Source organism: Fusarium oxysporum, chromosome VIII (genome assembly GCF_013085055.1).
Source record: "Fusarium oxysporum Fo47 chromosome VIII, complete sequence".
NCBI lineage: Eukaryota > Fungi > Ascomycota > Sordariomycetes > Hypocreales > Nectriaceae > Fusarium > Fusarium oxysporum.
In genome coordinates this window covers 2,792,284-2,819,890 of record NC_072847.1, presented here as the reverse complement: position 1 = coordinate 2,819,890, position 27,607 = coordinate 2,792,284, and the positions used below count along the sequence as shown (strand labels likewise).

Here is a 27,607-nt window from a genome sequence, read left to right as displayed (position 1 = left end):
CCAGGGTCATCCGGGCCGTCCATGTTGATTCAGATCCATTCCCCATTTACCCAACCGGTTCACTGCTAGAACCCGCCCGCCATCTCGTCTCTTCGATGCACTATCTCACGATCCTGGAGAGGCCTTCTATCAAGGGCTGCAAGATCACCCTCACCGTGGTACCACATGCGGAACCCTGCCATGCTTAAGAACTAGCAGAGGGTCCGAGCAAAGATTGACCTGAGATGATGATACTCCTTACTGCTTCTTGTATCCCGTAATTACGGATTATGATGAAGACTAGCGGTTCATTACACCCAGAGAAGAGTATTCTGTATGTCCAATGACGATTGATGTCTTCCACATGTTGGTATTGGTTCATTGTCAGAAACCATCAGAGCTATTGCTTCTTATGACATGGGCAACGATCATGCACCACCTTTCCGATTTCGCAACGCGGCTTTGCTTCCGACTAAATGATCGACCCTCAGAGACCCATCATATGCAGCAACGTTGAGGCTTTTTCTATGGTTTTTGACCACGAGGCTCTCGGATTCAGGCACAGACAAAGGAAAACCTTTTGAGCTTTTGATGGGGACGATCAATATAGTACCCAGTCACGAGCCACGCCTTATAATCTTCTTCAACATTTCCACACGCACACTCACTGCATCCACTGGTGCATCTACCGATACAGAAAAAATGGTCTAGGCCATTATTGACTGCTGCAACATACCTGAATTTTCTCTTTCTTTCTTTTCTGGTATTGTCGATGCCCCTTGAGACACCCTCTTCGGGTCATCGAGGCTGGGCGCCACACATCGCACTTTGCCTCCCGGCGTTTCCAGACGCCAGGCTGCCACACCATGTATGAGAGAAGCGGCATGGCGTCGTGGAAAGGATGTTGAATGTTCCGGGTCCTTCTTTATGTAAGCTTTTTCTTACCATTTCCGGTACCGTTTGAAGCAACTTTCTCTGACGGGTTCTTTATCCCAGATCTGTCTCTGAAGCCGCCACTAGATTTCGGGGACTGTGCAAGCGGGTGCTGATCTTGGCGGCGCTATACTGGCTTCTACCATTGTTCCATCTACTAGACATGTCAAAGTCTTGGTTGTTGCACTGAGACGATTGATGAGTTCCCTCAGCCTGGGCGCTGGAACTTCATTCCAATGATGGGGCCATGATGAACTATGCCATTACTTTGGGCAGTGATCCAGAACCACGGATGGCTGCATTTGGCAGAAGTGAGACGTCTGTCTTTCAGCTTGTCACTGCAGTTAAAATTTGTTCCAAACGGTGATAGCATTAGAAAACAAGCTGCCGAACTTTACAAAGTCCGTTCCTGGGCGTGGGACATCTGGAGTGAGTATAAGGGTCTGAAGGAAAGGGTGCAACAATCGATGTACGCTCATGCGGGTGAGGGGGTGCCCAGAAGGCCAGAGGCTGGAGTTGGTGTGGGTGGGCTTCTCTTGGAGACTCAACTCATTGCTTTCGATTGGATCTCAGCTGGGCTAGCCTGCTCTCCTCCGTAGGTAGCCATGAGTGTCATCCCCATCCCCATTCTATCTCCATGGACTCCTTGCTAGCTATGCCCCCAAATTTCCAACCCCGGCGCATGGATCCAGTTGATATTGATCGTATCGGATTCCTTGCAGTTCCAGAAAAAGAAATCAGTCCTGCCAGCAGCTTGCCGGGCTTCTTTCTCTCCTCTCCTCCTGTCTTTCTTTCTGTCTTTTTCGAGACCTTCTATCAACAGTACCTTGCAACTTTCCTATCCTTACACATAACCATTGACTCGGGTTTAGCTAGAGCGTCTTTGCTCCCTACCTCTCGTGCAACCACTTTCACTACCTATCAGCAGGTACATTCCCGTCTGTTCTTTCACAGTGCACAGAAGCTGTTTTCTGGCGCTCAGCCCTTTACCTACTTCGACCGCCACTCGCCAATCTTTTTTTCGGCCCTGTCCTGAACTGAAAGCTCTCCCCGCTTGTTCCCACGTAGGTGTCATTGCTAGCAGCAACCCTGACGATTCGTCGGTTGCGCATTACTGGACGGGACAGCTTCGACTCCAGGGTTGAACCAAACCTAACTAAGACTTGTTCATTAAGACAGCCGAATCGTTTGATCATCGCGGCATCGCCGAGCTGTATCGAACGCTATCAAGGATCTGTCCAGTGTTTCGTCTATCTTTACGTCTCTGCGGTGGTTTTGCCCTTTGTCCGAGCAACCTATCATCTGGCCGAGGTGCCAAGATAGACTCAGCGACAAATCTCGCCTTCCCCCCCCCCCCCGCCTTCTAGAAGGTGGACGTGAGCCCTGAAAAGGCCCCTATGCGAGGCTGATCAGCAGCAACTATCCTAACCAGGGTGTCACCTAAAACCAACACTAACCTTAGTGACCGACCTCCCTAAAGCACTTGGCTTGGGGTTTGAGAGCTTGTGGTCTTGGCCAGTCTAATTCAACCAACGACCAAGAAGAACCTGGCGGGCCCAGCTGCAAATCGCCGTTCTTGTCTGGGCTATTACCACATCCCATTCTGTCGTTCGTTCACCAGCCAGTCTTCTCCTGTCACCTTTCTCTTTTCCAAGCGAGGCGACACTGCGCATTTCGCCTACCAACGCCGGGAAGCGCTTGAACAGACTTGAGCTGAGTTGAGCTGCGCTGCGCGACATCAACCCACTGACTCGTTTCTGCGCCCTGAGAATGAGGTAAGCTTTTTAAAGACTTCACTCTGCACAGTCCATTCCGCGCCCATTGATCGCATTGTATCGCATCACGTCGCAAGTGCTTGTCTCATGCACAGTATGGTACATACATATCTCTTTAAAGACCGGCTCCGATCCCGACTCCGCTACCACTCTCCATCGCCTCCTCCCCCGTTGTCTCTCGGCTTGTGATCCACAGTCTCGCATCCGCGATACCGTCTCTGTCTTCCCTTTACAAAGCTTTACCTTACCTCACCTCACCTTACTCTTTTCCTTTCCTGCGTTGTCGTCTCAAAGTTCAGCCGCTACACACCCTCATTTCTTCACACCCCCATCGGCCGGCCTTGTGTTCACCCTCCTACCTACTTTACTTTTCTTGCCTACATCTACCTTATGTACTCCATCCTTTAACCACCCCGTTTCCTTCCGTCCTCGCTTGTCGTTCGCTTCTCCTTGCATCTTCTGTTTCTTCAAGAGATAGCAAGCACTGTCGACCCTGATCCCGGCTCGTCTGTACATACATGACCCTTCTTGTCGACTAATCATCATGGCTACAGCGCACATGGCCGTCAGGACTGAGACCTTCCCACATTCGAATCCAATTCCCCATAGCGAGTCAATGGGTGCTCGCATTATTCCTATACCAACTCCCACGATCAAGATGTCTCCTCCAAGCAACGGCGATCCCATGGAGATCACATCACCTGCGCCATCTTCTACTGGCAACAACAACTCCGATTCCGATGCCAACGGCAAATCCAACGATCGACCCAAGAACTCTCCCGCTCCCGATTCCAACAATGTCGCAAACAATAATGCCAATAATTCCAATAGCATGCCTGCTCCCCCGCCGGCTGCTGCTGCTGTACACCAGCCTAAAATCGTACAGACGGCCTTCATTCATAAGCTCTACAAGTGAGACCGCGCCGCCAAGCTTTTCACGATAGCTTGCTAACATAGCGACAGCATGCTGGAAGATCCCAACATCCAACACTTGATTTCATGGTCTGCGAGCGCTGAAAGCTTCGTCATGTCGCCCTCGGCCGACTTTTCAAAAGTTCTCTCGTGCGTCTAACACATCCCTAAGCTGGCTACTTTGCACTCGACTAATGCCTTCTAGCCAATATTTCAAACATACCAATATCTCATCATTCGTGAGACAGCTGAACATGTACGGTTTTCACAAGGGTGAGTACTAGAGCATACACGACTTGCGAGTAATCGCATTGGCTAACTTGCGCAAAGAACGCGATGTTTTTCACACTGGAAACCCTGATACAACGCTCTGGGAATTCAAGCATGGCAACGGCAACTTCAAGCGTGGCGACCTAGTAGGTCTACGTGAGATCAAGCGCCGAGCCAGTCGACATGCTTTGGTGCACCGCGAGAGCAACTATACCAAACCTGCAGCATCCCAGCCAGGCACTCCAGCCGAGCCCGTACCTATCCCGCCAGACAGCGCTGATGCTCGACTACTCAATATTGAGCATACGCTCTTCGACTTGGGCAATCGCCTGCAGAGGAGCGAAGAGGCAGCTCATTATATGCATGTCAAGAGCCAAGCCGCAATGGACACTGTGAATCGACTTCTTCACTTCAATCAGGAGCTTTCAAGAACTATGCTGTCTCTTGTTCCGGCTGAGAGCCCTCTCTCTCGTGAAGGTGTGTATTACTATACGAAAGCGCGAACGATAGCTAACGTTGACTTTAGTCATTACTCTACAAGGCGAAATGCAAAGGCAGGCTGAAGTACTTCGGACACTCGACGAACCACCGCAGGAGGCACCTTATACTGGCCGACAACAGTATTTTGCGAATGTCGAGAACGCCCCAGTATCACCCAGACAGCTTGCCCAGGACGACCAGAGACGAGGCCCTGCTCTAGGCGTACCCCCCGCACGCGGCCAGAACTTTTATAAACCACCAGTTCCTTCCAACCTATCTAGCAGCACTCGCAGGCCATATGGATCCATCAGCGGAAGCAGTACTACGCAGTCGTCCCCGTTGCGTACAGGACCGCCTCCGCCTCCTCCTGCTCCTCATCCTCTATCCAATGTTGAGACTGTTCCTGGCCCCGGCAGTCTGGCCCGTCGTCACACTGCAGCCGACATTCGAGCCCATGGTTGGCAACCAGCTCCCTCTCCCTTCAGCACTGGCGCACCCTCTGGAGCATGGCCCCCCTCGCCTAGCCGTGTAGCCCCAGAAGACCAACGGATCAGAGACTCATTCTCAACATACTCGTTGCAAGCTGCGTCCCAAACACACCCTCACTCACGCCCAACAACGCCTCCACCTCCATTTGCAAATGGCGCTGGCGGTGGCTCTGACACTTTTGGTGGTTGGTCATGGGGATCTGCTGGCCGTGAGAACAAGAACCTTGCCGTGAAAGATCACTCAGCTCCCCCTACTCGCAGGGGGAGCATGGCTCATATTCTCAACCCCAGTGACACTGCCGAGCGGTCAGACGAGGATGAGGACCCCCGAGGTGACGACGACAGGAAGCGAAAGCGAATGCAGTAAATCACACATTTAACCCTGATTTTACTGTGGAACATTGAAACCCAAACTATGGATGACCAACTTTCAACACATCATATATATGTACATACGCATACACGGGCTCTGTACATGGATACTTACTTTCCCTTCATCGGCATTACATTAGGCCATAAACATACTTGGACTTTGATGGCGAAGAGACGCCTATTTGGAGTATAGGACATCGGATAGCTGGCTAGAATACGGTCACGGAGGCTTTCTTCATTACGAGCGCAAAGCATAGCAGGATACCATGGCGGGCATTTTGTTTAATCCCATGAAAATCATTAGTCCTCGCCGAAAGGAAGGGGGCAGATTTCGGCACACCTAAGAGATGGAAGTTGTATTCTTGGGAGGAGTTGCATGGTTGGTGCATGTATATACCATCAGAAGACAATACTATTCTAAGCAAGTTAAATTTGATCTTGTGGTCTTCCTTTTCTGCGATATGATGTTGTCAAGTTTATGTCTATTGGGTGGGTATCTTGATGTAAAACTGATATAAATGTTCTTATGCCTCTGCCTCTACCTCTGCCACCGCATTTGCTGTCTTTTGCTTCTTCTTTTTCTTGTTCTTCTTCTTCCGCTTCTTTTCTGTCTGCCCATCGCCCAAACTAGGTTCATCCTGTGTTGCAGCGTCTTTCATATTCACATCCACCTCGGCCTCTTCCCCGTTTTCGTTCTCCTCCTTATCCTCAGGTGTAACAGGAGCAGTCTGATTCTCAGACTCCGGCCCCGGTTCAATCTCCTTCTCCTTCCGAGGCCTCTTTCTTTTCCCTAGCGCACTTCGTCCAGCTTCATCCTCACTCTCACTCTCCTCAACCTTCTTCTTGAGATTGCCCTTGGCATCTTTGTTCAATCTGCCCCTTAACATCTTCTCCTCTTTTGAGTTTGCAAACTTCTGAACATCTTTCTTCTCAGGAACATAGCCTAATCCTTCGTTTGGTCGTGCGCCACGGGTAAGATCGTCATCGTTGTCGTCTGGTAGAGTGCGTCGCTTGCGCGGTAAATCACGACTAAGGGGCATAGATTTCCCGATGGATGTCCTGGAGGCGAGGAGGAGTGAAAGTGTGTTTGCGATTGCATCGCGGTTTGTTGCGACTGGGAAAGGTGGAGGAGGTTCGGGTGCCATTGTGTGTTTTGTCGCGATGAGTTGTGGTAATGCTGATGTGCGCAATCTGAAGAAGGCCGCGTAGAAAAGTCCCTCGAGGTAATTAGGGACGTCGCGAGAGGTTATTTATTGTTGCTACAGTTGACCAGGATTGGTGGTGTTTGGGTTGGGTGGAGAGTATCTGGCAGGATAATTTCACATGCGACAAAAATGCGCATGCTTATCTTATCACTGCTGTCCCCGATCAGAGCTTCGACTTCTGCAACGATGACATGAACAGTGACATGAGAGTTCATATAGTAACATACGTGAATTGAAGAACAAATATTTGAAAAATTTACTATCTTATATGACGAGTTTAGAAGATATATACTAGAATTGACTAAAATTAGGAAATTACACAATCTCTATCCTATAATCTGTTATAATACTTTTGGTCATAAATTCGTAAACATAAAGAGCCATACCAATCGCCGCGCCCCCAAAACAAGTCATTAGTAGCTAGCCGTCGTATCTCTCAAGCTGAGAACGTAAGGTAAGTCTGTTGAGTCGTGCCGTGTCGCAAGTCGAATAACAGACCCTGAGCTAGCTGATGACTTGGATCGAAGGCTGGAGGTTGATGGTTGGCTCATGGGGTAATGACGCCGACTTCTCGCAAGACTATTATTGCTAAGTCTTCGTGATATGGACCCTGGCCCTGTAAATCCGCTCCTCACGCTGTTAGGAGCAGTCTCATAAACGTTCCAGGTATTCGTGGATGGCTGGCGCCGTATCCGAGTAGAGCTACTGATGCTAGCGTCTGAGGGAGCCAAATTACTGCGAGACGTGCCCAGCCTTGATCTAGCATCGTCATCGCCATCGGTAGAGGGTGAAGATGTATTGTCTTGCTCGTCTAGAATATCTGGATCCAGGGGTTCCATGGCGCGAAGAATCTCGGCAAAAAGATGCATAAGCTCCTTAAACTGAGCATTGGAAATTGGTCGATTCGAGAAGCGTGCGTATTCGTAGTGTGAGAGAAATTCGACAGTGGTTGAATCCATCTCGATCACCCCCAAATCAGCCAGGTGAACTATGTAATCGCGCAGACTCATGTTGGCGGTTCGCTGCAGAAGAGCTACTGCGTCTGGATCTAGCAAAGGCGGGTTCGTATCGGAGGTCGGGTCAGGAGGCGCAAGAGTCAAAGCTTTGCCCTCGATCAAATTTGGTAATTCAGAGAAGACAGTGGTGTACTCGAGGTTCGGTAAATCCGGAGCGTTGGGTGAGGACCATCCATAATGTTCAATATCTCCCCAAACAGGCTGTTTACGCGGGATCACCACCACCAATTCCTCCGCCGGACCACTAGGACCATCAAAACCCAGCTTAACCCTTGTTTCGACAGTTTCATCATCCGGTGCCGTGTTGTCTGTTTGAAGCCTGGGGCGCGATTCGTATGCGATCGATGCACTTCGCCCAAGGCCCAGTGCAATTACTTTATAGACAGTCGAGCGAAGGTCCCCCTTCTCGATTGGTACCCATCCTTTCGGTATCGACCCAAGATCGGTCTTGTTGATATATAGACGGGTGATAAAGACGAAGGAAATGATGACAATGGCGAGAACGTAGGCGGCGATCACGATCCAGATGTTGTAGAGCTGTCGATTTTGGAACGAGCGATGAATGGCGTCGGCAGGGGTAGCTATTAGCAGTCCTAGAAGACAGACGTAGAGAAGAAGGTAGAGAGTTCGGTAGACGATAGCGGCGACAAGCCGTCGATGAGAAACGGGAGGCGCCATATTCCTAGTCCATGGGCACAAGAAAGCCGCAGTTGCGAATGCGCTGCGATGCAATCAAAGGCCGTTATGACCGGGATCGTGAGTATAATAAGAAAAGGGATGCAGAGTGGGACATGACTAGGTTAAAGAAGAAGTTGAACGAGTGAATGAAGATACTACAGTGAGTAAGTGGTGTCACTGTAGTTGTTGAGGGGGTTGGGCTGAGAATGGCATGTCCAAAAGGCGGACCTATTTGGTGATGATGCGATTGATGTAACCAGAGTTGGACAGAAAGAGGTTGGCTGTTGGTGAGGACCCTTGGGGCTACAGTACGTTCTGAGAACGGGTACTGTGTGTTGATACGGTACCACTGCGGCCCCACTATCTTTAATTGCACTGCATTAGCTTCCTTCAACATGTGAAGCTCCTGTAATACATACTATGAATAGTTGCTCAATTACTTTTCTCGTGTTCCAAATTGTTACAGTGGTATCATAATACATTAATATCCTATCCGATATGCCTGTGTTTTACATCCTTTAACCTATCGCGCCACTTCTGCCATCTCAGACTTCTTTGCAGTCGCAGAAGCCTCCTTGGCCAAGCGAATATCAGTCAGCGTCAGTCTAAGGTCGCTGCTATAAGGCTCGAACTTGGCCAGCACTTGTTGCAGAGCAGTCTTCAAAGCGTCCACAACTTCTTCCACCTCGGGGCTGATCCTCTTGCCCGATACATCAGTCCAGTGCAATGGGAACTGCAGGCGGAAGGCCTCCAGTTTCTTGATAACAGATGTGAAAGTTCGGATAATGCTTGGCACATCTCTATGCACGTTGCCAAACTGGTCTTCTGCCAAGCTGTGCACTGAGAGATGGTGAAGCACGTTGATCGCGTTGATGCAAAGCGTAGGCTCAGCGTATGGGGTGCCCAGCACCGCAGCAGCAAATTGGGTTCGGAAATCTTGCTGGAAAAGGGCAGCCACAGCGTCTACCTCCATCATTTGGAGAGTCCAGTTTTCAAACTGGCTCTTTATGTGATCGGGAGCAACAAGTTCCTGCTGCTCCTTCGTCAAGACCCGGTCCTTGGCCTCTTTCCATGTCTTCTTCGCGATGGGGCTCAACTTGGACACAGGAGACTCGCCAGGGGATCGTGCGACCTGTCCTAATCGCTTCTCAACCTCATTTAGCATCGTCTTGGAAGCCCCTCGGCTGTTAAAGATGGGATCGTCGCGAAGAGGAGCAGATACTCGCTGCTTGGGTTCCGGGGCAGGCGCAGCGGGCGGTGCATCGGGAACTTTGCCGTAGGTATCAATTCGCGTCTCGATGGACTTAACCACTTCCATACAGATGGCGTAAACCTGGGACCACATAGGTCCATCCTTACGATCGATGTCTTCGTAGATAGCCTGTCGACGGGTCTCAAAACCGTGCGCAATGATTGCAAGCTCCCACATCGCGAATGCCTAGATACGATTAGGAATGACCGCTAAAAGCGCGTGTGTGACAAATCTCACCTTAATAGAGAGTTTCTTGCTCTTGAGACCGTTCAAAAGACTGCCATTGGGGTCCTTGGATTCAGAGGTAAGAGGCTTGCCGTTCTTCAGGGGTTCCTTGACCATGAATTTCGAGAAAGCAAAGTTACCAATATTCCAGATCAGATGCACGAAAGTTCCAGCCTCAATACATCTGAACAGAAGCCAAAGATCACTCGGCCAACTAGGCGGTAGCATGTTGGTCTTTGGCAGGTTATAGAAGATGCGCAAGAACATAAGCGCCCATCCCCAGATGAAAGATCGCAGTATAGCGTAGTATAGAATCAAGGCGACAGGCAGTGCACTTGCAGCGCCGGAAAGAGAAGCGCCAAATGTTGCTGGGACTGCAGTAATTAGCAGCTTCAACGCGTCAGGCTGCTTCTCGTTCTTGCCCTTTGACGATGCGAGGACCAGACGATCGGTGTCCTTTCGGTAATGGTTGAAGGTTTGCGTAATGGCACACGAGACCATATACGCAAGCAAGAAGAGCGGCCTCTCGTTCAGTCTCGCACGGTCACCGCTGAAGTAAGTGATCCAAGAGAGGTTTGCCGGCTTAGGCATTGCCCATAGGAACACATGGCTGAACAACAGGCTGGAGAAGCCATACCAAAACAAGGTCTCGTATGTCTGAAGCTGGGTAATGGTGTTGCGGAGGGTCTGGAAGCCGGGGCCAGTGGTTCGTAGGCCAACGTGGTAGTTTGCTATTCGGAGAACGACGATCGCAAGGCCACATGTGAAGATGAAGGCGGTTCGTACGCCGACAGGGCCAATGGGAAACCAAGACCAAAAGTCTAAACAATGAGATTTAGTGTTGGCGCAAATGAAAACTCAAATGAATTCGACTTACAAGATTTCCAGCCGTCCAGGACGACCGCTAGCAAATAGGACACAAGCAGCAAAACAGTCGCCGTAGAAGTGAATCGTCTGTGAAGAGCAGGCTGCAGAAAGTCCTTGTAAGGCGCTTTTCTAACCGTGGTAGGCGCCATCTTGACAGCGCATCCCCGGGATAAAGAAGAGCTCGAGACGTTGTTGGGCGATGATGTCGTGGGTTGATTCAAAGAGAGACTAACAATGGAAGCTCTAAGCTCAAGCACCCCAAGTAAATAACAAAAATCTCCAAGAAGCAACGACCCGCTCGCAGAAACGCTAAGGTCCAAGCTCCGTCATTATCTATCACGTGCTGATAGCACCAGGTCCGGCCCCGCTCTGGTTGGCTACCTACCTTAGACTGAGACGCATATCGAATTACGTATGTTTGCAGGGCGCTGTAACTACTAATGAAACCTCAGCCACCTTCTACTGGAACAAGGCAGCAGGTCTGGTGTCTTGTTCCCTCTTGTTCCTCAACGTCATATTGAGGGAATAAGTTGGTGATCAAAATAGCGAATGTGACGCTTGCGTGCGCATTCATTTTCTTGTCTTGCATCAACAAAAACTAGCCATCTTCTTTGGTTAGCGACTCTGTGGTTGTACCAGACTTTCTGTCTGTCCACTTTTCCGGCGCTAGTAGGAGGAAGGTCCGGCTGAAGTCCATGGTCAAGGCCCGACCTACATCCACGCGACTCTTCCTTTCGACCTTACATCATCAACCACAATCATGTCGTACGATCTCGAATCCGGGCGCCGCGGCGGCGGCTACAGTGACGACCCTGCTTTCCAAGAACTTCAATACGATCTCAAGAGCAAGCTTCAAACCCTCCTCAGCAGCAATCGAAAGCTCGCCAACGATGTTAATGTCCTGGGAACACGAAAGGATACCCCGCGCCTGCGGGAACGAGTCCACAACAGCATGGATAAGACGAGAGATATGTGCAGAGAGATCGGCGAGGGCGTCAAGCGTCTTCAAACTTGGGAAGAATTGACAGTATGAATACGTCTCGAATTCTTTGTCGCATACTAATTCTATCCAGAAACAACAAAAGTACGAGCAAACAAAGGTCTCGAGCGACTTCCAAGCAGCGCTCCAAGAATTCCAAAGCCTTCAGCGAAAAGCCCTCGAAAAAGAGCGCGCATCCGTTACCGCCGCCCGTGCGGCACAGGAGGGCGAACACGCCGAAGGTCCCCAGTCTGGCAATCAGCTTGAGCAACTACAGCAACAAGAACAAGTCTCCCAGCTCGCACCCCAAGACGAGGTCGACTTCCAGGAAGCCCTGATCATTGAGCGTGAGGAGGAGATCCGCAACATTGAGCAGGGTGTCGGCGACTTGAACGTTCTCTTCCGACAAGTGGCGCAAATCGTCAATGAGCAGGGAGAGCAGCTTGGAACGATCGCAGACAATGTTGAGAACGTCCGCGACGACACGCGGCAAGCTGATGTTGAGAACCGACAGGCCGCGCGGTATCAGAAGGCAGCCCGCAACAAGAGCTGCTGCCTGTTGCTGATCCTCGCCGTCATTTTGACCATTGTTATTCTGGCTATTGTCCTTGACTAGATTATTAGAGCGCAGCGTCTGACGATTATGGGTGGCCCGTTCTTGTTCTTGAGGCGTCTATCGGAGTTTCCTAGGTATACATCGAATTTTTCCCATGAGTCTACATTGGTAGTTACAGATAAACGCTTAATCAATTGTTCTTTTTGCCTGATGTCTTTGCAATCCGTGATTGGTCTTTCAGCACGAAAGGAAATTCTTTCAACGGCTTAGGTGCCCTCAGGTCTGGCATCTTTGGTGGAACAAGACGTTGTATAAAGAAGTCATTGACGCGGGTAAGCGCAAATGATGTACCCCAGTAAAGGAAGATAGCGCTTGGCAAATCGGCAAAGAGGAGTGGCAGTAGGGGCATCATAAGCATGGCACGGCCCAGAAGTTGTTGTAGCCTGGAAGTGACCATCATCTTGGAGCCTGGAGGCTGGATTCGCAACAGTGCCTGGAGTTGTTCCTTGGGCATCCTCGCCCATATACTCCATACCAGAATGCACGAACAGATGATAGGCAGCCCGTAATAAGGGTCCGCAGACGCTAGATCGGTGAACCAGAATAAGCCTCCGTCCACCAAGGACTGGTCAAACATGCTGCTCGAAGGCCCTAGACCAGTATTGCCTAGGCCAATCTTGTGACTGATCCAACCCAGGGGTGCACCACATTTCCTTCGTAGAGCCTCAGATATGGTGACAAAGGGAACCATTCCAAGTAAAGGTGCCATACTTTTCCAGCGCTGGAGACCCCAGGTCTTTAATATTCTCCGTCTTGACTTTTCAACAGCACCTGCAATGCGAAGCGATCTCACACGCTCTGGAAGCTCAGGGTCGTTTAAGCTCCTATCCATCATATGCCGACGAGTCCAAGCTGTGATAAGAGGATCCAATGGTTTTCTGGCCTCCCGCAAACGAGCGCTGTATAGTTGAAGAGGGAATCGGATGGTTGCGTTGACGCCCACGGCAAGTAGTGGGATGGCCACATACCATGGCACACCAGCGCTATGAGCCCAGCTGAGGGCATCGGCTGTGACGGTGACTGTTTCACCGAGCGCAGAAGCGACGGAGAAGTTTCTGCGGTTGGCGTATGGCGATGAAGTTAATGAGCTGAGGATGGCTGGATGTGAGATGCGGCGTGTTGTGTTGATGGCTGAGAGTGATGGCCTAGCATGAGGCGATATGGAATGAGCAGTTCGTCTCAGAAGGGACATTTTGGCCCATAGTACCGTGGTTGTGGGTGCAATTGAGGATTTGGTGATGGTATGAGTGAGTCTTGAAAGTCCATGAGATGAAGTCGAACTGGGGCTATTTTTCTGTGTTCCCAGCCAATCAGCGCTAACGCTTCACCCGTTGAATAGATCTCGATAGTCATCGTATAACCACAGTACGGGACAATAGTCAGATGCAATATATTCACTAGTACTCTATCCCTCCAAGTATGATCAAATGATCAGTGCTAGTCTTAACTTACAGAGTCCGTTTCTGTAGCATGATTCAATAACTCTTAAAAGTCTTGAGGATGAAATTTGCTTATCCACTTATACACTACACTCTTACTCACCTTGGATAGTTATAGCAAATATCGTTATAAGTTAATAAAAGAGCCCATAGAATAGCCAGGCTTCATCATTGATGACAAAATATATAAGTACTTGTGGATTTATATGAAAAGTTCTTCAAACCAGAATAAATTTGCCTTGAGTGAGAAGACGTGGCCTTATGATTAAATAAGGAAGTCCCTTGACCATAATTATTCCGTCGAACGCAGGACGAGCCCTAGTTGGTCCGTTCAATCCTTGATCTCGTATTCTTAAAAAGTTATGTACTTTCTAACTTTCTGGAGCCTGTAAATACCCTCAAAGGGAGCAGAGCTATCATAAGTTCTCTCCGCGGACTACCGAATCTAAAGAAGGGGTCCAGTGACAAGGGTCAGGAGCCTTCAACCCCCTGTAGCTTGCGCAGCTACGGTGGGTCAGATACTGAGCTTTGGAGCTTACAGCAGCATCCAAAAGCTTAGCTTCGGTTCCTCTGGCGGTGTCGGTGCCTATCCCCCACCAAGGGAACCTCAACTTTTTGAGACCTGGTCTGGCCAGCTGGAGACGTCACACTATCATCCCACACACTCTCGTTCATGGTAGCCTTTCGCTACCAAAAGCTGACAACCTCACGCCCCTTAGGCCATATAAATATCGCTGGTCGAAGCATTTTCTTTACGTGTCTTTCATAGCTTCTCGATTCCCCTGCGACTCCCCCGAACAGCCTTCCCGACACTACCGTCTCCTGACCGCGAAATACGGCCACGACGATGGCGTCCCTAGCGACGCTTGTGCCTCTGGCCATTCTGATAGCTCTACCTCTAATAGGCGGACTTCTTCGACGGGTCCTAGGATGGTCGCTTCGAAAACGAACAGAAGGTCGTCACGCACATCTTCTGGCCCTCATGACACAGGAGGATAAAGATGCCCGCGCCAAGGACCCTCAAGGCACCGCAGCGACGAAACTCGTATTCGACGTCGACGATAATCTTCAAAGCACTCTGAGCTCGCAAAAGGATTGGTCTGGGATCGTTGGTTTCTTCCATCCGTTCTGGTATGTTATGATATAAGCTACCGTGGGACCTAGCTAATATGAGGAAGCAATGCTGGAGGTGGCGGAGAGCGAGTGCTCTGGGCCGCGATTCGGGCCACACAAGATCGTTGGCCGAAAGCCAAATGTGTGGTGTACACAGGCGATCACAATGTGACAAAAGATGCGATCCTGAATCGAGTCAAGGTATACGACCTGGAAACTTGACCCTGGGGCCATGACATGCTTACACTGTGTTAAGACGAGATTCAATATTGAGCTTCATGCTCCTACGATAACGTTCCTCTACCTTTCCAAGCGGGACTGGGTACTCCCCTCGACATGGCCTCACTTTACGCTGCTGGGCCAATCAATCGGCTCGGTCGTTTTGGCTTGGGATGCATTCTCACTACTGGTCCCGGACGTCTTTGTCGACACGATGGGCTACGCCTTCGCTCTCGGTCTATGCAAGTTTCTCTTCCCCAAGGTTCCGACAGGGGCATATGTGCACTATCCTACGATTTCTACCGACATGCTCGACTCGCTCGATTCAACGGCTGCCTCGGGAACTCAGGGCGCGCATGCTGGTAAGGGTGCTGGAGCTCAGGGTTTCGCCAAGAAGAATTATTGGAAACTTTTTGCCCTTCTGTACTCCTGGGTCGGCTCAACGGTTGATATTGTCATGACGAACTCGACCTGGACTCAAGGTCACATCAAGAGCCTATGGGGCCCCTATCGCAAACAGAAGAGCAAGACAGATCCGATCGCAGTTGTCTACCCTCCCACCGCTGTCCGAGAAATGGAGCGCGAGGTCGAAGTTTCCGAAGAAAGTGAGAAGCGACGAGAAAAAGCCATTGTCTACCTCGCCCAGTTTCGACCAGAAAAGAACCACCAGCTCATCATGCGGTCATTCGCTACCTTCCTTAAGACCAAGAGCGAGGCATCCAAGGGAGCACAGCTGATTCTCATCGGAAGCGTGCGAGACGACTCAGACTCAAAGCGTGTTTACGAGCTGCGACTTCTTGCCAATGAGCTTGGCATCAAAGACAGTGTCAAGTTCCACCTCGATGCCCCATGGTCAGATGTTCTGGACTGGTTAAGAAGAGCATCTGTGGGTGTCAACGGCATGTGGAATGAGCACTTCGGAATTGGTGTCGTTGAATACCAAGCTGCTGGACTCATTTCCGTGGTTCACGACAGTGCTGGGCCCAAATTCGATATCGTCGTGCCAATCGATGGCCAGCCAACTGGTACGCTGACTGAAAATGCTATGTTGAGATCTTGCTAACCAATGGAATAGGTTTTCACGCAACGACAGAAGAAGAATTCGCAGAGGGCTACGAGAAGGCTTTGTCACTACCAGATCCTCTGGCAGTTCGCCTGCGTGCACGAGAGTCGGCAAAGAGATTCACCGAGGAGGAGTTTGCAAGGAAGTGGACGGTTCAGATGGCACGTTTGGTGTCACTTGCGAAACAAAAAGCGTAGAATTTTTGGAGATAGACTAAGGATACCCCTTTTCTAGGATTCTAGCGAGAGAAGTGACAGCTTAGAGAAATTAATATAGCAAGCACAAAGCTTGGGCATGATCTAGTCAATGTTCTATATTGTATGTTGTGTCCCTCTAGAAGTGTTGATCGCTCAATCAGGAATATATCCATGGATGCTTCCATCTCTTCCTGTGCTGTCTACAATGTCACGCCGCCACTGTTCTTCTGTCTAGGCTCAGGCGCAACCTCAAAAACACCAGCCGAATCCCTCGTCAACGCTTGAACTGTACTGAGTCCCTCATCGACCCAAGTGATATTATGCCCTCGCTCTACCAGCGATGGAACATCGTATGAACTGAACTTCTTCTCCACGAGTAGTGTATTCGGGATGAGCTGGTTGTGAACACGGGGCTCACGAACAGCATCCTTGATAGACCATGATGGAGATGTCAATACACGCCAAGCGACTTGAGTCGTAGCGGAGATAATACGTGAGCCCCCTGCGGCTCCGATGACGGCGAAGAGAGAACCGTCTTTGTTGGATACGATGAGAGGTGTGCATGAGGACAGGGGGCGCTTGTTTGGACGAATGAAGTTCGCTTCTGCTGGGGCGAAGCCAAACTCGTTAGGAACTCCTGGAATAGAGAAGTCATTCATTTCGTTGTTTCTGTAATGGTCAGTCTATGGGTGTAGAGACTCAAGAGATTAGAAACACTTACAGAATCACACCAGTGAGGGGATCCATGAGAAAAGATCCAAAAATGAGGTTGACGGTGGTTGTCAGCGACACAGCCATACCATCGCCATCTGCAGTGACGACGTGTGAAGTTCCATGCCCATCAGATGAGTAGATTCCATCGGGATCATACTTCTCAATCTTCTGGGTCTTCCGAGGATCGATCTTGCGCCGGATCTTCTCCGCCGTTGTGGCATTGAGCATCTCGTGTTCAAGCTCAGGAACGCCATCTACAAAGTCAGGATCGCCAAGATGCAGACGAGCTCCGTATGCGAATTTCATGGCTTCAATGTAGATGTGCAGTGTTGTATTGCGATCCTCGTCTTGATGCGTGTAGCCGTTCATGGTGTTCAGGATATTGAGTGACACGGCACCACCGGCTGGAGAGCTGATGCCGTAGACATCATAGCCTTTGTACTCAGTGTGAAGAACCTCTCGAGAAATTACATCGTAGTTCTTATAGTCATCCAGTGTGATGGTACCGTTTGTTTCTTGGATGGTCTTAACCATGCTCTCAGCTGTGCCGTGTTATTCATCAACTCAATTCTCAGATGCAGGTTTGTCTTACCGAAAGCGCCGGTATAAAAGGCATCAGCGCCATGCTCTGCGATAGCTTGAAGTGTACTGGGTTTGTTAGCTAGATTGAAACTTCACGTCGAACCTTAACCTACCGGGCGTATCGTCGTCTTGTCATCTTCTCTCCTTCAGGGATAAGCTGTCCTGCTACCTGTGAGCCCTGGTCCCAGCGTTGGCTGTGGAAAGACATACCATTTCGAGTAAAATCTTCTGCCCATGAGGGATCCTCAACAAAGAAGTTGTGATGGTCTCTGATGGTCTTTTCGATAAACCTTGCCATGTCGGCATTGACTGACATTTGTAAGCTTGTAACTCTTTGTCTCTCTACTCTCCTTGGGCTTACCTATGAATCCATCCTGAGCCACCTTAATAGCCCCTTGTAAGACTGTTTTCCATGGAAGACTCTGTTTACATTGTTAGCTTGTGGTAACTTTCAGTGTGTCTGTGGTTCATACGCCGTATTTCTTGTGTGCGTACTCAAACCCACGGACTTCGCCTGGCACACCAACAGAAAGTCCTCCGTAGATGCTGCCATTCACATTTCCTTGGTACATGTCCTCAAATGCTGCTGCAGGGGCTGATTCTCTGAAGTCGATTGCTTCGTAGTTGCCCTTCTTGTCACGCACAATCATGAAACCACCACCTCCAATGCCGGAGTGGTACATGCCGATAACACCAACACAGAATGTCGTTCCGATCATGGCATCGACAGCATTGCCCTGGATATTTGGTTAGTACGTTGATATGTAGAATAGGTGAGAAGTCTTACACCTCGTGCTAATAAATCTCTCCCGATGTAGCTACATTCTTGAGCCTCTGAAGCAACAGCTCCTCTGGTACCAACACTCGGAGAAAAGAACTCCTCGAATATGGGACTGGCTGATATCGAAATATAATGAATACTGGAGGCCAGTAACAGGAATGGGAGTTTCATCTTGGTGGTAGGGATGTGTTCTTTGGTATTAGAAATCAGTACGCGCCCTTCATGACTAGTCGTCTCAACAACTTTGTCACTGTAAATCGTTACTAAGAAATGATAGTTTGATAAAAGTATCCAAACTCCACGTGAGGGCAAAAGAATAGGAAGTATCAATACAAAAAAGTAAGTAATAAAGTAAGAGACGAAGCGACCGCCTCCAAGTTGCTGTTGTTAGTTGATTTCTAAAGCAGATAATAGAAGTCGGTATTGACGTGATAAGGAATCCCCAGAATTTGGGAGGGCCGATTGTCGGAACACCCCGGTAGATACATGGTCCCGGGCTCGTGAGGCGATCACCTGCCAGTCTAGGAAATAGGGTAACCAATCACTACCATGATAGCGATAGTCAGGAGGAAGTGCTCCCTAAGTTTGACCCAGGGTGTTTATAAGTATACTCTATTTAGATAACGGCATATTCTATATAGGAACTTATTAGGCAATCGGATGAGAAACTTAGATCGTATGGACATCTTGCTCCGATTCCATTTATGGACAGAAGGGCCAATAGAAGTTGAGTCATATCTATCAATATTTATTAGATTTGACAACTTTAAAGGACATTGAATCTCGGCACGTCTTCATACTGTACTAATTATCTACTAAGATTTCGTTCATACTCTTTGTTCTAATTCAAATTGTCCATCATAGAAATAATGTATACAATATACCAAGAGCACTCATGATGGAAAAGATACGAGTTACATGCTCTTCGGTAATCAACCAATCAGATCCTGCTTAAAAAAAGCAGACAACTACGGCCCCACCGTCCCCGAATTCCAAGTGGGGCCTCTGCAAGAAACATTTCTTCGTCTCATTCTCATCTTTAAGAAATCTTTGTCAATATCAACATCTCAAACATTCACAATCTCCTCCCAAAATCTCACTCCTCTCACAGAACAGTTGAATCCACCAAATTTTTCGTTCATGAGGCGTCTGAGACTCCAAAATTCGGCCACATTCATCAAACCTCGCCTGTACAATTTCCGTCCCTTCACAGTCATGGCGAGCGCACAAGCAGAAGCTGTGCCAAACGGCAACTCACAAGTAAACGGCAACGCTCAACAAGTCAACAAGCGGCCAAACCAGCAGAATAATCGCCAATGGAAGCAGAAGAAGACGAAGAGGGAAAAGAACATCACTGAGGGTTCATCTGAGGAAGTCCTCAAGAACGATATTCAGGCCCTTCTTAAAGAGCGAGCTGTTGAGTATGGTGAGGGAACAGAGCACGGCCCAGAAGTTCTCCCAGAGGAAGGCACTGAGACAGAAGTTGAGATTTTGGAGCTTTCGTCTACAGGTGACGGTCTTGGTATGAAGCCTGGTTCAAATCAGGTTTATGTTGTATCTTTCACAGTCCCTGGCGACACTGCAAAGGTCAAGGTCTTCCGTCATCTTCGCCGTGACACCCAAACCCTCGCCGACTTCATCTCCATCACAAAGCCATCTCCTCTTCGCGACGACGCCCGGATCAGCTGCAAGTACTTCGCCTCATGCGGCGGCTGCCAATTTCAAATGCTCGAATACCCTGAGCAACTCAAACTCAAGAAGCGCATTGTCGAAAAGGCCTTCAAGAACTTCTCAAACCTCGACCCCAACATCGTCCCCGCTGTCCAGGATACAATGGGCAGTCCTCTGCAGTACAACTACCGCACCAAGCTCACGCCTCACTTTGATGGACCCCCTGGATTCCGTCCTAGCAAGAGAGGAAAGAACCCTAGGATTCCCTTCGAGAAGTGCCCCGATATTGGATTCATGCAAAAAGGTCGTCGAAAGGTTTTGGATATTGAGGATTGCCCTATTGGTACCAATGCTGTGCGTCTGGGTATGACACGAGAGCGTGAGCGCATGCAGAAAGAGTTTGCCAACTATCAGCGTGGTGCTACGATTCTTCTCCGAGAGAACACGAAGCGAGTCCCCAAGGACAGTGAAGAGCTCGAGGGTGAGGTAGAGCCCTACACCGTCCGCGTTGAGAATGAAGATACGGTTGATATCAAGTCTTGCATCACCGATTCCAAGGCCACCACAACAGAATACATCGGCCCTTACACCTTCACCAACCCAGCTGGCTCTTTCTTCCAGAACAACAACTCCATTCTTCCCTCCTTTACCGGCTACGTCCGAGACAACATTCTCCCTCCTGCCGGCACAGGCATGGACATCAAGTATCTAATCGACGCCTACTCAGGCTCTGGTCTCTTCACTGTTACTCTCGCCTCGCTCTTCCAGCACTCTATCGGTATCGACATTGCAGCTGACTCCATCGCCTACGCAAGTCGCAACGCCGCCCTCAACGGTATGGGAGAGGATCGCTGCAAGTTCATCGCCGCTGATGCTGGTGAACTATTCAAGAGCGTTACCTACAACCGTGACGAGACCGTTGTGGTTCTTGATCCTCCTCGTAAGGGCTGCGATGCAGACTTCTTAAACCAGCTACGAAAATTCGGTCCTCGACGAGTTCTGTATGTCAGCTGTAACGTGCATACACAGGCCAGAGATGTCGGTGTGCTCGTGCGTGGTGAAGGAGAGGGCGAGAGATACGAGATTGAGAGTCTTCGAGGATTTGATTTCTTTCCTCAGACAGGTCATGTAGAGGGCGTTGCTATTCTCAACAGGGTCGATACCACGGCATAAAATAAAAGTACACGGCGTTTGCTTGGGTTGGGTCAAAGAAAAACATGATAGATCTCATTGCCATTGCCATAGTCATAATCATTGTAAACTTGGAAACCCGCTGCCTCATTCACCAACCTGAAAAATGCTGATCTGCGCCACCTTTACCACAATGTATATGTTCTTCGTCATTCTTCATTCATGATTGATCTCCTAACAGAGCCTTTAAGGCCTGAACTGTCAGTTCGACAACGTCATTGCTTCGACTCTTCTTAGCACATTCTGTAAGAGTTTCAACTCCACCCTCGCTCTTGACCTTCTCTCGTGCGAGCTCACCGACCTCGCCCTCTGCAGTGACCAAGTTGTGTACCACAAAGACTCCACGATGACGGATATCCTCGCTGTCATCGACGCACATTCCGAGGATAACTTTCACACCGCGGTCTCGGTTAATAATGCCCCGGATGACACCCTCAAAGTTGGTGAGTGAAGCTAAAGCACCACCAGCTGCACTTCGGGTTCCAGCATCAGGGGCATCAGCAAGGGCAAGGAGGACGTTAAGGCGATTACGGGCCTTGGCAGTCTCTTCAGCATAGAGTGCGATAGCCTCCGGTTGCTGCACCAGATTACAAACAAGCTCGACAGCAGCCTTGGAGACAAGAGTGTTGGAAGCCAGCATCTGTTCCTCGATCTGGTTCCATGCAGTATTAATGATACTGCGTCTGGTCGCATCGTCATCCATCGACGCGAGGTTGGTCAAGGCCATAAGTGCCTCGAAGGAAGGCAGCAGGTCCCGTGTCTGAGCAGCAGGGTCGGGTGGGATGATAGAGACAAGCGGTCTGACAGCAGCAATGATGGGGGTGTCACGGTTGCCACCAAAGACTAGTGCAGGGTTTGTGCTGATCAAGATGCGGGCCAGGGCTTGTGCTGCAAGACGACGTGAAGCAGCTTCAGTTTGAGGCAGGGACATCCATGATACCAGGAGAAGCTTGACCGCTCCTTGCTGAGCGAGCTTACCGCGGAGAGTCCTGTCGACGGAAAGGGAGAAAATAATGGAGATAACCAGTCCCAGAGAAGCGGGCGAGCCATTCTTACTGTGGGTGACAAGGACCGGTGTGATACCTGCATCAAACACCAGCTTGCATCGCTTTGCGACATGCTCGTCGTCATTAAGGGGGTCGGGTCCGCCAAGCTTTCCGGCAGCATTGGCATATGCCTTGAGCTGGTTCATCTTCTTTTCTTCTTCGGTCAGGGTGGGCAGGTATTTCGTCAAATTGACAAAGATGCTTAAAGCTCCATAAGTAGTTGGTGATCTTGGCTGGGCTTCACTAAGAGTCTTAACCAACTTCTGGAGCAACTCCGGGTTGCTGACAATAGACTCCTTGACTTTAGGTTGAAGGGAGGCGTATGCGAGACCTTCGATAGAGTGCTTTCGTCCGTGATCTTCATCTCTCAGTATCATCTTAGTGAACATTCCAGAGAGATCTTCGATACTAGTGACTGCAGGCTCGATCCGAGACTTGTTATCACCGGGTGCTGGTTTAGCGGGAACTGCCTTGAAAGCTGGGTCAGTCAGTGATAATACAGAGCTCATAGGCATCTTATCTCACCCTCAGCTTGGCCAAGATTACTGCGGCAAGATACTGAACCTGTTCAGAGTGCCGCCTCATTGAAATGGAGCCTCCATCGCTTTGAAGGTTTGGGTCCGCGTTCATGCTACGAACAGCCTCACTAAGGTCTTGGTCGACGATCTCCTCAAGCCACTCGATGCAGTACTTGTTGATAGCCTCGCGGCACAGTGAGTTCATGCAAGCAGCGTTGAGCATCTCCAAGCAGGCCGTCTCAACCTTACGGCTCTTCCATTTCCGTCGCATAAGTGTGCCGAGGCTGGGTAGGAAATCTTCGTTGAGAAACAGCTCGGCAGTGAGATCGGGAACAATGGGAAATGTCGCAGCGGCGACACAAAAGGCAACAATGTAATCATCATAAGTTCCCCTTCGCACACGGTCAAAGAAGAAAGTCGAGAGCTTCTTTGAACCGTCATCGCCGGCGGCTTTGAGATATGCGGATGTTGAGAGAGTGGCGTGGCCGCGTACTATCTCAGGCTGTCTCATATCAAGATAGCACAAAACGGTGTCGACACAGTCGCCATCGATAACCTTGCAAATAGTCTCACGGGACTTGTCCTTCTGACGGGCTTCATAGTCATCGTTGAGTAGCTTAGTCAGTTCATCGAGGTCGCGGCATGTCTCGTTATCTTCTTGTCCACCTTCCATGAGGCGCGCAAATACGATAAGGGTCTGGTCCTCCAGCGACTGGGCTGGAGGCGCCTGAGATGGGGCTTCTGTAGGTTCTGCCATGGAATATTGATTGAATGTGTAGGTGAGAGAGAAAGTAAGCAAGGCAGTAGTAAGTAAGAAGCCAGCTCTTGTTCTGTTTTTAAGGTGCTAGTTAAGGGAATAAAAGTGAGAGACCGAAACTGGAACTTGTGATGTAAATCGTAACGCGCACAAGGCAAGAAGACCCGTCACGGCCTCCACCACGACCTCAACCTACCACAAGAGAGCTCGTGAGACTGGGCTTGAGCCACTAACGTTAGATCAAAGATCACTGACGCTTAATGCGTTTTAGTTGGTCATCACGTGGCCAGGCGTTTGAAGAGCTGAGCTAGGGGGTTTGCTGTAGGGGCCTATTGGTGCCAGCAGCCGCGCTCATATTCCATCATGACTGTGGATGACGTCTAACCAACAATCAGATTTTCTCTTCCATCTATGATAGCCGCGTTGAAGAATACCTAAAAAAAAAAAAAACAAGGCTCTTTTAATCATTGCTGGAATTGGGTTTGGCGTTATTATTTTGGCGTTTTTGGATATTAACTGATCGTGCGATAAATGCAACGCTCGTACCCGTTCGCCTTCTTAACTCTGTCTTGAATCCAACAACTTGCGACAGCCCAGGACAGCCTCAGGCTATCGCAGCCTCAGTCCTCAAGTAAGGCCACCAAGGCAGCTCAACCACGCTTAAGGCCTCGTAGCCGTCTCCCAACCACCATCTTCGCAGCGTCACCTTTCTCAAAATGGACGCCGTCGATGTTTCAGAGCACTACGAGGTCGGCACCCGCGAAGAAACTCCCTCCCTCCTCACCATCGTCCTCGACACGAACCCTCGAGCCTGGGCATCGCTCAACAATGTTCTGCCCTTATCGCGTGCCATTGCAAACATTCTCGTTTTCGTCAACGCCCATCTCGCTTTCAGCAACGCAAACCAAGTTGCTCTTATCGCCGCCCACGTTGATCGCGCAGAATGGCTCTACCCAACACCTCCCAAACCCTCACGCGACGCCTCTGGCGATGTTGCCATGAATGATGCTTCGCAAACGCAAACACAAACCTCGGCAAACAAGTTTCCGCAGTTTGCACAGATTGAAGCTGCTGTTTTGGCTGCGATTCGAAAACTCATGGATCAGACAAAGGAGGAGGACCTCTCTGCGACGACGACACAAATCTCTGGGGCCTTGACACTGGCGCTATGTCACATCAATAAAGCTGCGCAGGCTCTTTGTGCGCCTACGGCCAATCTCGAGGACAGCCACAAAGGCTCGTCGAATACAGCCCCCCCAACTGTTCGAGGTCGAATCCTAGTCATTTCTGTGTCCGATTCAGAACCCTCGCAATACATTCCTACCATGAACGCTGTCTTCGCAGCTGGCCATACCCAAGTCGCCATCGATACTCTCTCTCTTACTGGCGAGCCAACTTTCCTACAACAGGCTTGCTACAACACCGGTGGCACATACCTCGCTGCTACACATCCCCAAGGACTACTGAACTACCTCATGTTCGGTCTTATCGCGGACACAGAAGCTCGTGAAGCTCTAATTGCCCCAACACACGACACCGTTGATTTCCGCGCCGCCTGTTTCTGTCACGGCCGAGTTGTGGACACAGGCTTCGTCTGCTCAATCTGCCTGAGCATCTTCTGTGAGACGCCAGAGAACTCGGAGTGTTACACGTGTGGCACCAAACTATCTCTGGGTAACTATGGAGCGAAACCCGCTGTTGTACCAAGGAAGAAGAAAAAGAAGCGCAAGATCGTCAATGGAGGCGGTTCACGGGAAGAGACAGGGAGTGCGACAGGGACACCCCGCCCTTGATGATCCAGCAAATCGCTTGAAGAACGGGGGTGAAGAACGGGATATACCCTTGATGACCAATGTACATATAGTCTCACGGCGTTAAGGAAACTAGCCAGGCATGGCACTTATTGCAGATAATGCTACAGTCAACGCATACTTCTCTAAACTCCAAAGGTCTGTAGATATCAATATTGAAGTGACCAGAATAAACAGCGGGCGTAGGGTTATGATCTAAAGGCTATCACTTGAGTCTAATGCATAAGAGAATTCTAATCGACAATTGCACTTCTAGGTGCGAATAGCACAGCCATTCAACAGCTTGAGCAGAAGCTCAGTTCACATCAGTATCGTCAATCCTATGCTAATCTCAGACAATGGTGCACTTTACTCAAACCTGACCTTACGTCCACCCTTGACGATTTTGGCGCCATCAGAAAGTCTAGACATCGTACAGACGGGCTGTCTTTCCGAACCTCCCATCGAAGCGAGGGCAAAGGAATCTGTGTTGTGGGCAAAGTAGAAATAGTAGCCTGACGGCGTTTTCTTGACCACCATGACACCAATGGCACCTGCTGAGTGGCAGTTCTTGACACTGGGATGCTTCATGAAGTCCTCAGCAATGAAAGACTCCATGATGGCATCTTCATCGTCGTCCTGAATGTTGGCACCTCCTTTTCCACGTCTTGTGCCATGGTAAATCCTCTCCGCACACCGCTGGGAGGCCATGGTAGTAGCCATATGCTCTCCTGTACCGCTCGTGACTGCAGCAACAGCAACCTGATCTTCATCCTCATCGTCACAGGGAACAACGGCTGTGCCGACTCCCACAAGAGCAGCTGGTCCCAAGCGGCCTCGATGCTTCATTCCGATACCACCTGAAGATGAGCCGGCAGCAATTTGGCCTCGATCATCGATCGCAATGGCACCAATAGTGTCCGTAATTATGTCCTCGTTAACAGACCCGAAATGAAAGCGGTCGTGTACAGCTCTTGAATGAGGCTGCGACTTTTCATCTGGACTGAGAGGTCGCTTAGCCCCACGAGGACCTGAGGAGCTTTGGCGATCAGGGCCACTGCCCCTGTTCCCAGTAGGAGTTCGCTGTGATGTATTGTCGACCTTATTTGAGGCATGTGCATGGTGCTTATGGCGGATTGATGTGTTCTCCGGCAAGACAGGTTTAAAATCCTCGGCTAAAGAATTGGACTTTCGAGATAGACTAGGTCGAAATGGGGAGGACAATACACCCTGGGCACCGCTCACAACACCAGCATACGTCTGTGTCGCTCCCTCCTGAGGACTTCGGGTAAATGAAGAACGGCCGACTGTTGGAGGAGAGGTGCTTGTGGCTCGGAAGTAGCTTGTGGATGTTGATTGATCTGGCGACGGCGCATCTTGGATCGGTGTGCCAGCGAAAGGAGAGTCAGGCTGTCCCTCGTTCCAAGTACCGGCAATAATAGCAGCCCGTTGATCCCGCGGAAGAGATGAATGTGGCTTTGTCGGCGATGCTGTATCGTACTGGCATGGGGGACATGTTGCGGTTGTATCAACAGTTTCAGGCAAAGCTTTGGGCTCTTGACCCTTCGACTCGGCTCGCTTCAAATCTTCCTGCCAACGCAGAAAACGGTCTCTAGCATTCTTCGAAACCATGTACTCATTGGGATATATCATTAGACCATGCTCCTCTGCGAAAGCCCTGGCGCCCTCTCCGACAAGAGCGTTTGGTGCAACTCGTCTCAGGCTCAATGGTTTATTGCTCATATCTAGAACGAGCTTGGCCAAGGATATCGGGTTTCGAATATCTGTGATATTGTCAGCAGTTTTACTTGCCTTGAGCAGTAGAAACGTACTGGGGACAGCACCACAGGCGCCGCTGCGGCCAAGATGATCCACTACGGTGGCATCACATTCTACAACACCATCGATGGAAAGATTGGAGCCGTATCCAGCGTTGGTGATTTCTTTATCCTCGAGGATTCGGAGAGCTGCTTCGACGGCCTCAGTTGCGCTGGCACCGGCTCTGAGGAATCTCATACCCATCTCAACCGCACTGTAGCTGTTAGCTCAAAAGCCCAGGGGCTTCAGGGGTCACTGGAGAGTATCTCACGCAACACAGGCCTGGAGGTGTATGTGCTCATTTTGATGACTATGAAACCCAGCTCCGGCGTGGATAAAGATAGCAGGCACTGCTTTGGTTCTGTGTGCCACTTTCATCTCCCGATCGAAAGCGCCATCGGTTCCGTAAGGGGTGGATCCTGAGCTGAAGGAGGTATCATCATCGAGACTGTCTGACATCCTCGAGAGAAGTCATGAGGTAGCGAGTGTCTATTGTTACGAGAGTATTGAGATGGTGTTGGTAGTTGTGAGAGATGAAAAGAAAAGAAAAGCGGGCATGGAGATGCCCCGGAAGTGATGTTGATTGAGGTTCAATGCCTTAGGAGAAAAGGTTGGAGATTGAACAATGATGCAGTTTTGGGCAGACCCGAGCCTTGAAGGA

At 49.9% G+C, this 27,607-nt stretch overlaps 12 protein-coding genes across 12 annotated transcripts; 5 read left to right on the top strand and 7 right to left on the bottom strand.

The window, feature by feature from the left end:
* The first annotated feature begins 2,783 nt into the window (after positions 1-2,783).
* On the top strand, positions 2,784-5,645 carry FOBCDRAFT_188367 (HSF-type DNA-binding-domain-containing protein). Its single transcript, XM_054706563.2, has 5 exons — positions 2,784-3,599; positions 3,651-3,749; positions 3,805-3,872; positions 3,930-4,346; positions 4,396-5,645. The coding sequence occupies exons 1-5, from the start codon at positions 3,232-3,234 to the stop codon at positions 5,202-5,204; spliced, it is 1,761 nt and encodes a 586-aa protein (XP_054562538.1). The 5' UTR covers positions 2,784-3,231; the 3' UTR covers positions 5,205-5,645.
* A 29-nt stretch (positions 5,646-5,674) lies between these two features.
* On the bottom strand, positions 5,675-6,497 carry FOBCDRAFT_230120 (uncharacterized protein). Its single transcript, XM_031187891.3, has one exon. The coding sequence runs from the start codon at positions 6,352-6,354 to the stop codon at positions 5,734-5,736; it is 621 nt and encodes a 206-aa protein (XP_031035156.2). The 5' UTR covers positions 6,355-6,497; the 3' UTR covers positions 5,675-5,733.
* Positions 6,498-6,646: 149 nt separating this feature from the next.
* Positions 6,647-8,357, bottom strand: FOBCDRAFT_230119 (uncharacterized protein). Its single transcript, XM_031187892.3, has one exon. The coding sequence runs from the start codon at positions 8,106-8,108 to the stop codon at positions 6,828-6,830; it is 1,281 nt and encodes a 426-aa protein (XP_031035157.2). The 5' UTR covers positions 8,109-8,357; the 3' UTR covers positions 6,647-6,827.
* Positions 8,358-8,517: 160 nt separating this feature from the next.
* On the bottom strand, positions 8,518-10,854 carry FOBCDRAFT_252469 (nucleoporin protein Ndc1-Nup; the record flags this gene model as incomplete). Its single annotated transcript, XM_031187893.3, has 4 exons — positions 8,518-9,546; positions 9,598-10,406; positions 10,463-10,680; positions 10,838-10,854. The coding sequence occupies 4 exons, from the start codon at positions 10,852-10,854 to the stop codon at positions 8,632-8,634; spliced, it is 1,959 nt and encodes a 652-aa protein (XP_031035158.3). The 3' UTR covers positions 8,518-8,631.
* Positions 10,855-10,893: 39 nt separating this feature from the next.
* On the top strand, positions 10,894-12,112 carry FOBCDRAFT_49919 (t-SNARE). The gene is made up of 2 exons (XM_031187894.3): positions 10,894-11,479; positions 11,526-12,112. Exons 1-2 carry the CDS (start codon positions 11,213-11,215, stop codon positions 12,045-12,047), a joined length of 789 nt encoding a protein of 262 aa, XP_031035159.1. The 5' UTR covers positions 10,894-11,212; the 3' UTR covers positions 12,048-12,112.
* A 65-nt stretch (positions 12,113-12,177) lies between these two features.
* Positions 12,178-13,293, bottom strand: FOBCDRAFT_322306 (uncharacterized protein; the record flags this gene model as incomplete). The annotated part of the gene is made up of 1 exon (XM_031187895.3): positions 12,178-13,293. Exon 1 carries the CDS (start codon positions 13,237-13,239, stop codon positions 12,178-12,180), a length of 1,062 nt encoding a protein of 353 aa, XP_031035160.2. The 5' UTR covers positions 13,240-13,293.
* Positions 13,294-14,118: 825 nt separating this feature from the next.
* Positions 14,119-16,178, top strand: FOBCDRAFT_49905 (uncharacterized protein). Its single transcript, XM_031187896.3, has 4 exons — positions 14,119-14,617; positions 14,665-14,800; positions 14,856-15,843; positions 15,894-16,178. The coding sequence occupies exons 1-4, from the start codon at positions 14,334-14,336 to the stop codon at positions 16,076-16,078; spliced, it is 1,593 nt and encodes a 530-aa protein (XP_031035161.2). The 5' UTR covers positions 14,119-14,333; the 3' UTR covers positions 16,079-16,178.
* A 100-nt stretch (positions 16,179-16,278) lies between these two features.
* FOBCDRAFT_142045 (gamma-glutamyltranspeptidase) lies at positions 16,279-18,326 on the bottom strand (the record flags this gene model as incomplete). The annotated part of the gene is made up of 7 exons (XM_054706562.1): positions 16,279-16,747; positions 16,800-17,334; positions 17,385-17,440; positions 17,488-17,683; positions 17,736-17,796; positions 17,848-18,111; positions 18,162-18,326. 7 exons carry the CDS (start codon positions 18,324-18,326, stop codon positions 16,279-16,281), a joined length of 1,746 nt encoding a protein of 581 aa, XP_054562537.1.
* Positions 18,327-19,370: 1,044 nt separating this feature from the next.
* Positions 19,371-20,999, top strand: FOBCDRAFT_141193 (tRNA (uracil(54)-C(5))-methyltransferase; the record flags this gene model as incomplete). Its single annotated transcript, XM_031187898.2, has 1 exon — positions 19,371-20,999. The coding sequence occupies one exon, from the start codon at positions 19,371-19,373 to the stop codon at positions 20,997-20,999; it is 1,629 nt and encodes a 542-aa protein (XP_031035163.2).
* Positions 21,000-21,088: 89 nt separating this feature from the next.
* FOBCDRAFT_297507 (myosin-binding striated muscle assembly central-domain-containing protein) lies at positions 21,089-23,458 on the bottom strand. Its single transcript, XM_031187899.3, has 2 exons — positions 22,589-23,458; positions 21,089-22,533 (listed from the first exon to the last, which is right to left on the bottom strand). Exons 1-2 carry the CDS (start codon positions 23,336-23,338, stop codon positions 21,178-21,180), a joined length of 2,106 nt encoding a protein of 701 aa, XP_031035164.1. The 5' UTR covers positions 23,339-23,458; the 3' UTR covers positions 21,089-21,177.
* A 472-nt stretch (positions 23,459-23,930) lies between these two features.
* FOBCDRAFT_49895 (TFIIH subunit Tfb4/p34) lies at positions 23,931-25,265 on the top strand. The gene has a single exon (XM_031187900.3). It carries the CDS (start codon positions 24,055-24,057, stop codon positions 25,129-25,131), a length of 1,077 nt encoding a protein of 358 aa, XP_031035165.2. The 5' UTR covers positions 23,931-24,054; the 3' UTR covers positions 25,132-25,265.
* Positions 25,266-25,497: 232 nt separating this feature from the next.
* FOBCDRAFT_142605 (nucleophile aminohydrolase) lies at positions 25,498-27,150 on the bottom strand (the record flags this gene model as incomplete). Its single annotated transcript, XM_031187901.3, has 2 exons — positions 25,498-26,912; positions 26,961-27,150. 2 exons carry the CDS (start codon positions 27,148-27,150, stop codon positions 25,498-25,500), a joined length of 1,605 nt encoding a protein of 534 aa, XP_031035166.3.
* Positions 27,151-27,607: the final 457 nt, after the last annotated feature.

Bases quoted from the DNA above. Each gene is read 5' to 3' on its own strand.
- FOBCDRAFT_188367 (XM_054706563.2), top strand. From the start codon at position 3,232: ATGGCTACAGCGCACATGGCCGTCAGGACTGAGACCTTCCCACATTCG. The intron at 3,873-3,929 runs GTGAGTACTAGA...ACTTGCGCAAAG, and splicing joins CATGTACGGTTTTCACAAGG to AACGCGATGTTTTTCACACT. The intron at 4,347-4,395 runs GTGTGTATTACT...CGTTGACTTTAG, and splicing joins GAGCCCTCTCTCTCGTGAAG to TCATTACTCTACAAGGCGAA.
- FOBCDRAFT_230120 (XM_031187891.3), bottom strand. From the start codon at position 6,354: ATGGCACCCGAACCTCCTCCACCTTTCCCAGTCGCAACAAACCGCGAT.
- FOBCDRAFT_230119 (XM_031187892.3), bottom strand. From the start codon at position 8,108: ATGGCGCCTCCCGTTTCTCATCGACGGCTTGTCGCCGCTATCGTCTAC.
- FOBCDRAFT_49919 (XM_031187894.3), top strand. From the start codon at position 11,213: ATGTCGTACGATCTCGAATCCGGGCGCCGCGGCGGCGGCTACAGTGAC. The intron at 11,480-11,525 runs GTATGAATACGT...AATTCTATCCAG, and splicing joins AAACTTGGGAAGAATTGACA to AAACAACAAAAGTACGAGCA.
- FOBCDRAFT_49905 (XM_031187896.3), top strand. From the start codon at position 14,334: ATGGCGTCCCTAGCGACGCTTGTGCCTCTGGCCATTCTGATAGCTCTA. The intron at 14,801-14,855 runs GTATACGACCTG...CACTGTGTTAAG, and splicing joins CGATCCTGAATCGAGTCAAG to ACGAGATTCAATATTGAGCT. The intron at 15,844-15,893 runs GTACGCTGACTG...CCAATGGAATAG, and splicing joins AATCGATGGCCAGCCAACTG to GTTTTCACGCAACGACAGAA.
- FOBCDRAFT_297507 (XM_031187899.3), bottom strand. From the start codon at position 23,338: ATGGCAGAACCTACAGAAGCCCCATCTCAGGCGCCTCCAGCCCAGTCG. The intron at 22,534-22,588 runs GTGAGATAAGAT...CCAGCTTTCAAG, and splicing joins TAATCTTGGCCAAGCTGAGG to GCAGTTCCCGCTAAACCAGC.
- FOBCDRAFT_49895 (XM_031187900.3), top strand. From the start codon at position 24,055: ATGGACGCCGTCGATGTTTCAGAGCACTACGAGGTCGGCACCCGCGAA.